Below are 13,336 nucleotides of genomic sequence, written 5' to 3'. Positions count from 1 at the left end.
TTAAAATCTACATAATAACAACTTGTTAAATAGTTAAATAAATTGCTTATCAGCCTTGAAATAATTTCAATAATAATTGATAATAATAAAGAAATAGTTGGAAGGAATGATGTATTGATGAGTTGATGATTATTCTCAGTAGAATAATGTAAATAAATATGATATTACTACTGAAATGTAATTTTATACATGGTTAAGAAAGATTTACAGTGATATGCTGGTGGATTTTAGGCTATGTAATCGTAGAATCAATATGATCCTCCTCCTATCTAGTGGTGCACCAATTGAGCTCGTTGAATCTGTGCCTCGAGCCACGCGGTTACGCATGCTTCATGTTTTATTCGCATACAAGCCAACTAAGTATGTATTTTGTGTATCTGTACACAAGTATATATATATATGTATATATCTATGTTTACTATAGCACATATGCTTTCATACATGTGTATATAATCACAAGAGAAAGCTACACAACGTTAGAGATAACGAGAATAAGCATGAAAGCAATGAGTATCGACAAAGTGTGTGTATTCACGCGCCACATCTGATTCTCCAGTGATCGATGAACACCACAGAGAGAATGCTATCAAACAAATTTATCCGCGTAATTGGTAAATTGGCAGATTAATTTAATCATGCCTAGAGAAAATGAACGTTAAATAAACCAAGTGTTATATCTATATTTAATCAATGATTTTGTGATTTTGTTAAATGGAGTTGTGATTGTTTTGATTCCGATTTTAAATCATTTCATCTTTTTCAATCAATTCTTTCTTCTTTTTTCTAATATTTTAAGGTAATTTAGCATTGACAAATTTACAGAAGACAATCGTTTTTATTTTAATTGATCTGAAAAATCATATTTCTAAAATGCACTAAAAGTGATTTAAAATAACGTCATTATTTTGATTAACATTTTTTATCCTATTTTTTAAGAGAACTAATTACTCAAAGAAATACAAAAATACATGAGCTTATGTGATTGTCTTTATTCAATTTTACCAGAAATCGATGATTTATTATCAATCGACACAGTTGATCCACAATAAATAATACCTTAATATAAAAAATAGTATTTAAAATGTGTTTAAGTTAAATTTCAACATAATTTACCACCCAGTTATTGCTTTTTCATTATATTTTCTAGAAAGAAATTGCCAATCAATGCTAATCAAACCAATTTAAATAAATAAAAGTTTTTCTTTCATGTCTCATTAATATCTATTGCTTTCAACTTATGAATTATCATTACAAATCATACACTCACACTAGATAGAAAGTTGTTTGATGGATTTTAAAACAATAAAAAAAAATCATTATTATTTTAACTGCCGACATGTGAATGTTAAACTATCTTAAGATTTTTTTCCAAGAGAAATATTATTATTGAAATTATTAAAATTATTGTAAACTAAAAAAAATCTCCAAAGTCCAAACATCAAAATAAAATGACCGAGTACCACTTCTCGATGCCTTTTTTACCAAAACATCCACTTGATTCCACCGCATTACACTCGCTTGATCCTTTTCTTTGTCACCCTTACTCTCCTTCCGGTTCTTTTTCATTTATTGTCATAGCATTGATGTGTACTCGCATCATCGAATTCAAATACACAAGGGATCAAAATCTTTACATCAAGTTTTACTCTTTATGATTCAATTTATGGACTATGTTTCAGCTGAAATAATGTTTAAAATTATTTCAATATAAATAAATAATTAAATATAAAAACGTCAAGTGATTATAAATAGATCTTTGAGTCTACTTAAATGTAGTTAATGAATATGATATGCTTATGTAGACCTTTGTCAGTAATGAAGTTTAAAAGAGAGCCACAAATATATTTGCTTGTGAGTAATTGGTAAATTAGAGTGATGTAAGCAATAAAAGCGTAATTTAATTTTAAAAACTACGACTTAATTCTTCATTAAGTATTTAAAAGTAGCAAACAATTGAGGTTGGTTGAATGTATCAAAGTTTCTTCATTGTGTCATGTACTAGACTATTTTATATTAAAATAACTCAAATATGATAGAGCTAATGATTTATTTACTTTGAAATACAATAAAGTATTTAATAATAAATATTTCAAGATTGCTGATGTATTTTAATACATTAAATTCAAATTGACGATTAGAGCTTATCATTGGGGCGTCGACTGACTATTATTGTCCACCCTCTTTACGAAGGGTTGGTCATTGCTTCCGGTTTCCGGGGATAAATTCGTCATGGACTCGTGATTTCAAACACTTACCCCTCATATTTATGAATAGAGATCTGAGTGATATTTGTCGTTGAAAGTCAAAATCATGATATTGATATTCAAAAAGCAGATTCTCAATATTTTATGTTCCTGGTGTAATGTTTATTTTAGTGATGCTGATGCTGTTATGAGATTGTTAAATGAATGTAGAAGCTTTTAGATACAAGACGATAAAGTAACTGAAGTACTGCCAAGCTTATATGTAAAGTTAACCCCTATTAAACGCGTTAAGTCAACGAAGACGTTGCGGGTGAGGCACTAAATATCTTATAAAAGATATATCACATTAAATTTTATATATATTCTTATATAAAGTAACTTTAAAAATACTTTAACAGAAAAATGATTATGAAATTATTTATTAAATACTAAAAATGAAGATTGTATAGACTGTTGATTAGTCCAACTAATATAATTAATAATAATAATTTTTTTTTTGTAAAAATGATTTGTTTGATTTTTTTCAAAGATAAATGATATTTTCATTTGAATGTGAGTTTGAAAGATCTAAGAGAATTAGTGTTAATTTTAATTGGTAATAAGATTGATTACGTAACATTTTCATGTCTTAAAAATATATCTGTTATTGAATTTAATTGGATAGAGTATTTCTTAATGTTATTTATTTTTTCTTCCTCTTTATTATTATGTCGTTTGAAGAAATGAATTTAATGTAATACATTTTAGTCCACTTATAATTTTTTTGAAGTAAAAGACTTCCAAGGAAAAGTAGCTTCTCTAAATAACTGAATTTTATCCCGTATGAACGAGAAAAGAAGAAAGCGAGCTGGAGAATTGTTGAGGAATTTTGTGAGAGAACTCTTATTAAATTGTGTCATATTATTAAGACATGAGGGCTTTATACTGCATTCAATTTATAAAATTCATTCATTAATTGATTTCAGAGCATATGTTTTTGATGAAACATTTAACAAAAAATGCTTTCATTCCACTGCCATTAATTTATGGTTTAAATTGGAGATCAAAGGTTGAGAAAAATATGTGAAAAATTATGAAATACTTGCTGATAATTACATATACATATGTACATGTACATAAATATTTTGAATATATTTAATAAATAATCGTTATATTTATTTTACTTCAAAGAGGTAGTTTAATTTGTCTTTATAAATAAATTATCGAGTATTCAATTGATGTGATGACATTTCATTGAAATGATTGAAACGATGAAATGTATTGATTTGTAAATTGAAATGGGTTGGCATGAGGGTTAAAATTATATTCATTGTTTATTGAACGATGAATTAATATAAATCAATCCGGTCAGTTGAGATTAACGAAGATTTCATTAGGGCCAATATGTGGCCATTTGTTAGATCTATTTGTCTTCCACAATATCATGTATCATATTATTATGCATCTGTTGTGTACAGAAGAAAAAATATGTTTTCCATTACAAAGTTAAATAAATGCTTTCCTAATAAAAATGAGAAATTTTAATTTAGTTAAATTAAATAAAATTTATTAGAGAAATATTTTTAAATCAATTGATATATTGTGATCGTTTGACATTTAAATAAATTGAAAATAAAGTGTATTATATTAAAGATATTAATAATTCTATTTAGGGCTTTATATAAAGAATTCACAAACTAAATTAAAGACAATTAATTTCAATGTGACACTGATGATATTAAATTTGTTTATTATTATTATTTTTTTATTTCTTATGAACCAATTGAAAAATTCAGGACGCACGTGATCGCTTTGAGTAACTTACAAACAAAGTCAATTACAGAATTATCCCTTTTAATTGTGATTCATGCCACACATATTTGAGAGATCTGATGAGTGCGATATTATCGTCGCGTGCCTAAGTATTCGACGATGATGCAATAGTTGCAACTCCTCTCTAAACTTCCTAAATGTGATAAAAATAATTGATGTTGATGGTTTGAAAATGGAGTAAAGCTTGAATTCTTTCGCTCACTCATTGCTAATTGTATATGCCAGTTATACTATTAACTATTGTATTAATAATTACACTAACACGCTAGATTAATTTTGCAATTATGTCATACGCTTAGAAGCAATATACAATAGAATCTGATTATTGAAAATATTTCAAGAGGTGTATAAAAAATATTACATTCAATTTTCTTTCAATTACAGAGTGATAAATGGAAAATTGTTTTAATGAATCATTTATAATTTGAAGATGAGTGCAGGAAAACAAATAATTAAAATACATATTAAAATCAGTAAAGTGGTCATTTTTATTTTCAATTCGTTCCAGTTTTATCGAACATTCTTACCAGTAGTCTTTGACGAAAAAAATTTGGATTTATCAAAGCATATCAAAACCAAATTCAAATCGTCTCAAGAAGGTCTCTTATAGTCAAGACCTGGTTTTGCTTTAACACTTTAAATCATAAGCATTTCATTTTGAAAAACTATGTCTTAACCAAGTCCAGATTTTTCAAATCAGGTCTTATTTCTCGGACCTGGGCCCTAGCCAAATTTTGTTAAATAAAAATAACTACTTCACTCATTTAAGATGTCCTATTTTAATTATTTGTTTCCCTGAACTCATTTCCAAATTATAAATAATTACTTTAAACTCCCTATTTGTCACCCCATACTAAAGGATTATAAAATGAGTACACATTGGATAAAAATTTCTTTTTTAAAAAAAAAACATTGATTCAATGATGAAAAAAAAGTATCAATAATTAGGATTTTTATCTTAATTGTTCCCAATAAAATTCCAAACTAATTATTATGAGTATTTACAAATAGTATAAATGGTATATTTAATAATTGATTGCATGACCAAGTACTGTAAACGATCATAGCAAAAAATTACAATGTAAAAAATCGAGTACTGTATTGATACTAATGCAGTAATAATATACTAGTGTTAATAAGTAAACACTCTTGAACAACCCCTTTCGACAACCCTTAGCCTTCCGTCTTTCCTCCTCACCCCGTTCCCCAGGATTACGCAATCGGATGATCGCACAATAAAATACCAGCACCAGAGTCTCGCCCCATTGGCTTTGGTCGCGACTACCGCAAATATTGTTCCGTAGACCACATGCCGTTTACTCAATGTTCATTCACATATTGATAGGAGCAAAGATTGAAGGGGTCTGAGGCCACTAAAAAAGTAACCCCTAAAACAAGGATTAGCTTCGCTACATTTCATCCCTTCTGTCGACGCGTATGTTTCATGATAAAGAAAAACTTAGTTCCTTCACTTTCGGGATAAAGGAAAGTCTATTTACTCAGCAGGGGATAACTCCACTGTCACATTTTGGTTGGAATTTACTTAAATTAAGTCAACGTAAATTTCGAGTCTAATTTATGAAATCCGAACATTTTATTTTTGAAAAAATTTCTTTCAAATTTTTTTCTTTTTCAGATTAATAATTAAATAGCGAACAAATATTTGAGATTAAAAAACTTTTTTATGTTTAAATTAATTAATATATCAGGCGAATTTACATTAACTGAACTAATAGATATATTAAACAGCAAAAAAAAATTGTTGTACAGACTGATAATTAATGGAGCACCCCCTTTATTGGTGATGATGATGTATGTACACACATTATGTGTATATACACTGTGGTTTGTAATCTTTTGCTAAGGGTGATGGGATTTAAGTTTGGGGAATAAGGGATTTGAAATTTATAGAATAAAAGAATATCGTTAATATGTTGTGGCAAAATGGGTTTTTTGACAAATGTAATTTTAAAAGAAGTAGTAATAAAGTAATGGGTGGATTTGAATAATTTTATTATAAACAAGAGAATGGGGAAACGAGAAAATGAGTCATAAATTATCTCTAAAAAGTATTGAATTATATTTTTACATTTTATCACATAAAATCCGTTTTTGATTAATCCGGATATTAAATGCAATGTAAATAAATATTGAAGTAATGATTTAATTACAAGAGAAACTTTACAAAATTATTTTTATATCTAAACTCGTATTTATATTTATGATTATTTAAATCTAATTTTCAATACTTAACATAATTTTAAATATTTATTTGAATGTTATTGATTTTATGTCAATGAAAAAATTAAATATTTATTTAGATAAAATATAAAAAAAAAATAAATATAATAAAGATTATAAATAGGTTAGCTAGATTGCTTTGGCATAGAGAGTTTGAAGGTATCGACGAGTACTGTGAAGGTTGAAAAATAGTTAAAATTGTATTAAGTTTCTCCAGCAATTACTTTTGATACTCGACACGAGATAATGACATTGGTGGAAAGGAGAAAGAGCGTCAGATAGAAGAGCACAGATCTGTATCTGAGCATCTGTATCTGCAGTATTTGAATGAGAAGGAGGAGAGTAGGGAAATAGGAGTGAGGAGAAGGGGGATAATAATCCGCTAATATCAATTTCAAATTTCAATTAGTATCATCTCGGCGACTGCTCTCGGCTTGGGTACTCCCCGGACGCCTCGTCGAAGCACGCCATGATCTAAAATTCAATTTGTCCCTCTCGGTATACCCGTCCGGGGACAAGTGAGAGGGTGAAGTAAATCGAGAGAGAAAGAGATAGTACTAGTCTCTAAAGCCACACACTCAAGGGGACTCTAGTCTAGTAGGCATAAACTCCAACTATAAACACGCACTCAGAGGATATGCCTACATGTTAGTACATAGGATGTCATATCCTCTCTCTGTATTATTTACAAAGAATCTTTATCTGTACCAAATTAATCAAAAGTTGTATCCTAAAATGGATTTATTGATCAGTGATACTTGGTTTGAAATTTAAATGATTCATTTTGATCAGTCGTCATTATTTGATTCTTCATGTCTGTAAGTAGATTGAAAGTTGATTCAAAAAATCATTTTATTAATTTAATAAAAATGAAAATGATCCTTTTAAAAAATGCCATTTTTCATCTCATCTCTCCCTTTGTATCTTAATATTCACATAATGCTAAATTAACTCATTATTGATTTAAAATTCACATCCCTTTATCTTATTTCCCGTACATTATTTATTTATAGAATTTTGCCAATTCTCTGGGGTTACGATATTTTAGTACAAGTATTTTTTGATGGTGTATGGATGTGTTTTAGTGGGATATTAAATAGCTTAAATTTGATGGACATATTTTTTGAACTGATCATTTATTGTAGATTGGTTCAGTGCACACTCACCAGTCCCAAACACATCATTCGAATTCGCAACGTCAGACATCACCGCAGTCTCAAACTCCGGTGGCAGGAAGCGGTGCCAGCGGGGGGCCAGGTGCTACCCCAAGTGTTGCAGCTAGAGCGGGGGGCATGTTCTGCTATCATTGCCCCCCGGGCTTACCAGCCCCGAGACTTCCACCCACCTTGGAATACTCATTTGCACCTACACATCCTTGTAAGTATTTTCACATTTTTTTAATTATTATTTTTTAATATAAAATATTTACTCGAAAGAAGTTTAAATTAGCATTTTAATAATAATAAGGAGAAAACATATTTTATGTAAAGTGTTTGATGAATTTTTTTGTTATTGAACAAGATTTTTTTTATTGATAGCAATTATATTTAGTATTGTATATTGGTAGATAAAATACATTTTCTTTTACAAATGAAGTAATCAGACTTAAACACAATCAACGCTCTAACATTAGAAAAAATATATTTTTTTAAAATTTATACACCACAATGTAATCAGGAAATGAATGGTTTTTTTAAGAGCTCAGAAATGTCCAAGATTTTAATTTTTCTGGTGATGATAAATTTTTTAAATACAAATTTTAGCAAGTCTTTCTCAAAGAATCATAAAACAAGATAAAAGTGGATGATTTTTTAATCTAAAAAGTAAATTCTTTAATTTAGGTGTTCCTTTCATCAGTATATTCACAAGAATACCCTCTGAAGAATAAGTATTTTTAGAATATAAACTTAATTCCTGTCACATTTAATTGATTTATATGTACAACATAAAGAAACATATTGCTGAGTTAACAATTGAATAATGGCAATTATTTAGTAAATGATAATAATATAAAATGAACTAATGTCTCACTTGAGTTGAATTAAAACGAGGTAAATGAAAATAAAAAAATCTGGAATGATCAAGTAAAAGCCTGCTTTACATCTTCCATGAATTTTAAAAAAGTAAAAAATTGGTCTGATGATATTGAACTGGAGATAAATATAGTTATGGATAAAAATTGAGAATTAGAGGCAATTTCGGCTTCCACGTATCATATCTATGATGCGGAGAGTAGTATCCAACCCATCAAATTTATAACTCGTTTTACGTTTTTCAATTTTCCTCAAACGCTTTGGCTTCACCCCGTGCTTTATAACGCGTCACTTTAAATTTCTAACCCCACTTGTGTATCACCCCTTCTTCCCTCTTTGCTTTCTCACCCTCTCCTAGTGTATTTCTATTGAGATATTTTATTCAGACATTCTTCAAAACGCACCAAATTGTATAAAAGGGGCATGTGTATATATGCATTCTTATAGAGACCAAAATTCAAAAGAGATCGATGTGGGGGGCCCCCTAGTCTATATTATAACACATTACGAAGTGAATTATTGATCCTCAAGCAGGAAATAGTACTTATGATAAATTATACCATCATAATTTCCTTATCGCAAAATACAAAACTCTAAGAGCTATTTAAATTGATGTAATCCAATTATTCAGTAACTGTCGTTCATTACATTCATCTGGTATCAAGTAAGGTGTTTTTGAATTTGCTACAATTGTCTAATAATCATAACAAAATTCTTTCACCAACAACTTTGATGTTTATTCAAAAGTTAAAATATTTTATTCATTAATTTCCTATAATAAAACAAATGTATTTAATAGAAACATCGTTTACTGTTGATCAATAAATTTTATTTCAAGTAAGTTGGATTTATCTCAAATAAAAAAATTTGTTTTTTCAGTATATAAAAAAAGACATAATAAATATCCTTTCAGTGCAGTGAAAATAAAGTAGAATAAATTTTTTATTTATGTAAAAACTCCGACTTTTTTCAAAGACATTTGGTTTAATAAAATTGGAATAAATTGTGAAAAGTATTTCATGAAAAAAAGCCAATAGTATTTTAATAATTTTATCATGAGTTGGGTAATGAAATATTCTTGATAAACATGAAATGATATGTAATTTATTTGTGACAAAATAAATAGTAGCAACAATGAGTTTAAATTGTAATGATGTCAGTGTGATGGCTAAGAATGAGTTTAAACTACCTAAATGAAATTATTGAGTAGTATGCTGAGATAAAAGAAAACAGGAGGCATCAAGTTGGTTTGATTGAGTCGGCATTTGTCCCGGCGGAACACATCGATGAAGTTACATTACTTGATCGAGTCTCTAGACTGAGTTACGCAAAGTGGAAGCTCCCAGATCTCGGGTTCCTACTGAAAACTAGTCTGGCTGACTGAACTCGCTTTTCCAGGCCACTTGAATCAAACTTCTAGGCAAAAGTTTCACCTATTCACGACCTTGGCTGCACTCTAAATCATGCAAACTAAAACTCGCAGTTTGTTCTTTTATGATTTTATTACTTTGGCCTTTATACTTGATGAGTTATTATTGATGATAATTTGAAAGATTATAAATCTTATGATAACTAAATGAATTTGTTGGGTAGAATAAATAGTTCAAGAAGATGAAAATATTGAGCCAAAATAAAAATAAAGAGTATCCAGGACTTTAGCACTGAATCTCACCAAAGAGGGCAAACATATGAAATTTGGTCGCTGATGATGTTATTGGATTTACTTGTCAGAGCAAGTATTAAACTAGACAACTGGTTGTTCGGGTGATACAAGGTGCTCATTGAGCAATAATGTGGGGTTTAAAAGGAGGGAAAGTCCCTTCGGGACCCAAAGGTACCCTTCTCTACTAGCAAAAGCTTCCACCACTCTAACCCAAGTCGTATGTTCTCTGTTTCTCCCTCGCACTCCAGTTGGGATAAACAGATTAGGTAACTACGTGATAAGTCGGTAAGTGGGTTCATTCGGTCCACAGTCTAAAGCACAACTGGACCCTATACACACAGTACAGATGAGTCTTCCCCTCAGAATGAACGTACCAACGCTCTCTAACATCTCACTACCTCGTTAGTGTCATTAGTGACGGTCGAGGTGTCATTAGATTTGGCTCTTGCTACGTGTAGTTTTTCCACCGACGCCAATCCTCTTCTTGTACTCTGGATAAAAATAAAAATGGTACTGTCATGAAGTTGCTCTTTAAGTCAGGAAGTTGGACTTTGTCGGTATTAATTGGAGGATTTCTCTTTCAGGATGATGATGAAGTGCCATCATAAGCAAACCACTTTATCATTGAGACATGTCAAAAAGCATGAAAGGATTCTTGCCATCAAGCACGTTTCTTACCCTTTTAATTTCTTTTTTTTTACGATTACTATCTATTTCTAGTTCCTTTTATTATAAACTAATTCATCTTTCATTTTATGATGAAAATGTTTTTTTTGTTGAATAATACTAACTTTTAATAAACTAAATAATATAATTGTATATTTAAAACTAAATATTACAACGTTTTTTATTATTATGAGGTTAATTTTTGTAAAACTAATTAGCTGCTAATGATATGTCTTATTACTTATAATTGATGTGGCTAGTTAAGGTCTCCAGTAAATCAATTCTTGACCTGTAAAACCCTAAACATAATCAATTGAATTTAGAATATATATTTAAAACATCATCACGGAATATGTTATCAAAGAAAATCCAAGATGGCAAATTGATTTTTATTTACTTGTAGCAGATCGAGTGAAATCTAGTGCTGTAGGGTTGGAATCGAATGAGAGGAATATCGGCTCGTGGCTTTCGAGCTCAGCAAACTTGTCGGTTCCCCTCTACCGTTCTTAATAAATTGGATCAACTTCTCATCCTGCAGTTTCTCTCTTATGTCTTTCGATATCATCTCTTTCTACTACGGGACTTTGCCCTCTCTTTTACTACACGGATGAGTTGTATGAGTTGTCTAGCTTTTGGCTTTACTTTTCCAACTTTAATCTAAGATCTTGAGTGGATTTTAGTTTGGAGACCTAGTAAATTTATTTACGACTCTTACTTTTTTTTTTGTAGAATATACTTCCTTCTTGTATGGACTACAACCCAACTGATTCTAATCAATACACATTAATAGAAAAAATTTATTTATCCAGCATCATTTCTTTGATGAAGATTGTTTGATATAATCCATTTAAAATTCGAAAATCATTTTCGGTAATTTATTCTTCATATGTTCTTCTGTTTAGATGAGGTGTTGCAATTAAGCCTGTATAATTACTGATGGTGAATTCAATTTTAATATTTTTTAACCACATGAATTTCAACCTAGAATTCCAAACCATATATTATGAAGTTAATGAAATAAAAACATATGGGTAAAAAACTGTGAAACATGAAAAGGGGCATAACTTCTATGCTAATAATGCTACTGGGCTGATCGAGGGCTCAAATAGAAGATCTGGACGAGAGGAAACAAGTGCACATAGTTAAAATCATAATTGAAGCATAATTCATGCTAAAATTAGAGCAACTTCCGGTTTTACCCCATTTTAGAAGTGAAGGAATTAATTTTTCAAATGTTTGACCCGATTCCGCATTTCTACGCATTGAGACGAAGAGAATGAGTGGTCAATCATCAAAATCGGACAACTTTGATTTTTCACCCCCAAAAAATGGCAAGTGGTACCCCTTTCCATTTTTTTAGGCCAAAAAATAAAAGTACTCCGATTCTAATGATTGAGGGCTCATTCTCTTCGTCTTGATGCGTAGAAATGCGGAATCGGGGCACCGGTCAAGAAAATTCACTTTAACACCCTTAAGAAGGGGTTACACTAGATACAAATTACGAATTATTATCCCCTTGACTTTAAACCCTTATAACTCTTGAACGAGCGGTCCAATAATCGTTTTTAGGGACGTTTTAGAAACCTGAAAATCTAAGCTAAATATGTATATCCATAAAAAACGATTGAAAAATTTCTTTCACCCTTAAAATCGCTAAAATATAAAAAAAAATCACATTTTTTTGGGAAGTTGCCAACTATTTTGGCCATTTTCAGGGTGAAATAAATTTTTTTGACATTTCTTATGGATATATATCTGTAGCTTAGATTCTAAAGTTTTTGAATATCCCTTAAAAGTCATCGTTTGATAATTTTTTCACGAGTTGTAACGGTCTAAAGTCGAAGTAATGTCAAAAAGTCAGCTTTTCTTCGTCAAAAAGTCAGCTTTTCTTCGACTTTAGACCTTTATAACTCGTGAAAAAATTATCAAACAATGATTTTTGAGGGATATTCAGAAACTTTAGAATCTAAGCTACAGATACATATCCATAAAAAATGTCAAAAAAATTTATTTCACCCTTAAAATGGCCAAAATAGTTGGCAACTTCCCAAAAAAATGTGATTTTTTTTTATATTTTAGCGATTTTAAGGGTGAAAGAAATTTTTCAATCGTTTTTTATGGATATACATATTTAGCTTAGATTTTCTGGTTTCTAAAACGTCCCTTAAAACTGTTATTGAACTGTCCGTTCAAGAGTTATAAGGGTTTAAAGTCAAGGGGATGATAATTTGTAATTTGTATTTAGTGTAACCCCTTTTTAAGGGTGTTAAAGTGAATTTTCCCGAGCGGTGCCCCGATTCCGCATTTCTACGCATCAAGACGAAGAGAATGAGCCCTCAATCATTAGAATCGGAGTACTTTTATTTTTTGGCCTAAAAAAATGGAAAGGGGTACCACTTGCCATTTTTTGGGGGTGAAAAATCAAAGTTGTCCGATTTTGATGATTGACCACTCATTCTCTTCGTCTCAATGCGTAGAAATGCGGAATCGGGTCAAACATTTGAAAAATTAATTCCTTCACTTCTAAAATGGGGTAAAACCGGAAGTTGCTCTAATTTTAGCATGAATTATGCTTCAATTATGATTTTAACTATGTGCACTTGTTTCCTCTCGTCCAGATCTTCTATTTGAGCCCTCGATCAGCCCAGTAGCATTATTAGCATAGAAGTTATGCCCCTTTTCATGTTTCACAGTTTTTTACCCATATGTTTTTATTT

The 13,336-nt window shown here is 30.1% G+C and overlaps 1 protein-coding gene across 2 annotated transcripts in view; it reads left to right on the top strand.

The window, feature by feature from the left end:
- LOC118071681 (homeobox protein ceh-37-like) overlaps positions 1-13,336 on the top strand; it is a 28,953-nt gene that overhangs the window by 6,282 nt on the left and 9,335 nt on the right. The window contains exons 1-2 of one of the 2 annotated variants that reach the window (XM_035090989.1): positions 6,958-7,075; positions 7,403-7,634. In XM_035090989.1, the coding sequence (XP_034946880.1) occupies positions 7,070-7,075; positions 7,403-7,634 (238 nt within the window). In that variant the 5' untranslated portion in view covers positions 6,958-7,069. Of the gene's footprint in view, positions 1-6,957; positions 7,076-7,402; positions 7,635-13,336 lie in introns of those variants that run through there. The other variant, XM_035090990.1, reaches the window with a different exon arrangement.

Source organism: Chelonus insularis, unplaced genomic scaffold (genome assembly GCF_013357705.1).
Source record: "Chelonus insularis isolate UGA/USDA-ARS -01 unplaced genomic scaffold, ASM1335770v1 contig_88_pilon, whole genome shotgun sequence".
Taxonomy (NCBI): Eukaryota; Metazoa; Arthropoda; class Insecta; order Hymenoptera; family Braconidae; genus Chelonus; species Chelonus insularis.
Note: the sequence above shows the minus strand (reverse complement) of the source record. Positions and strands in the feature narration are given on the sequence as shown.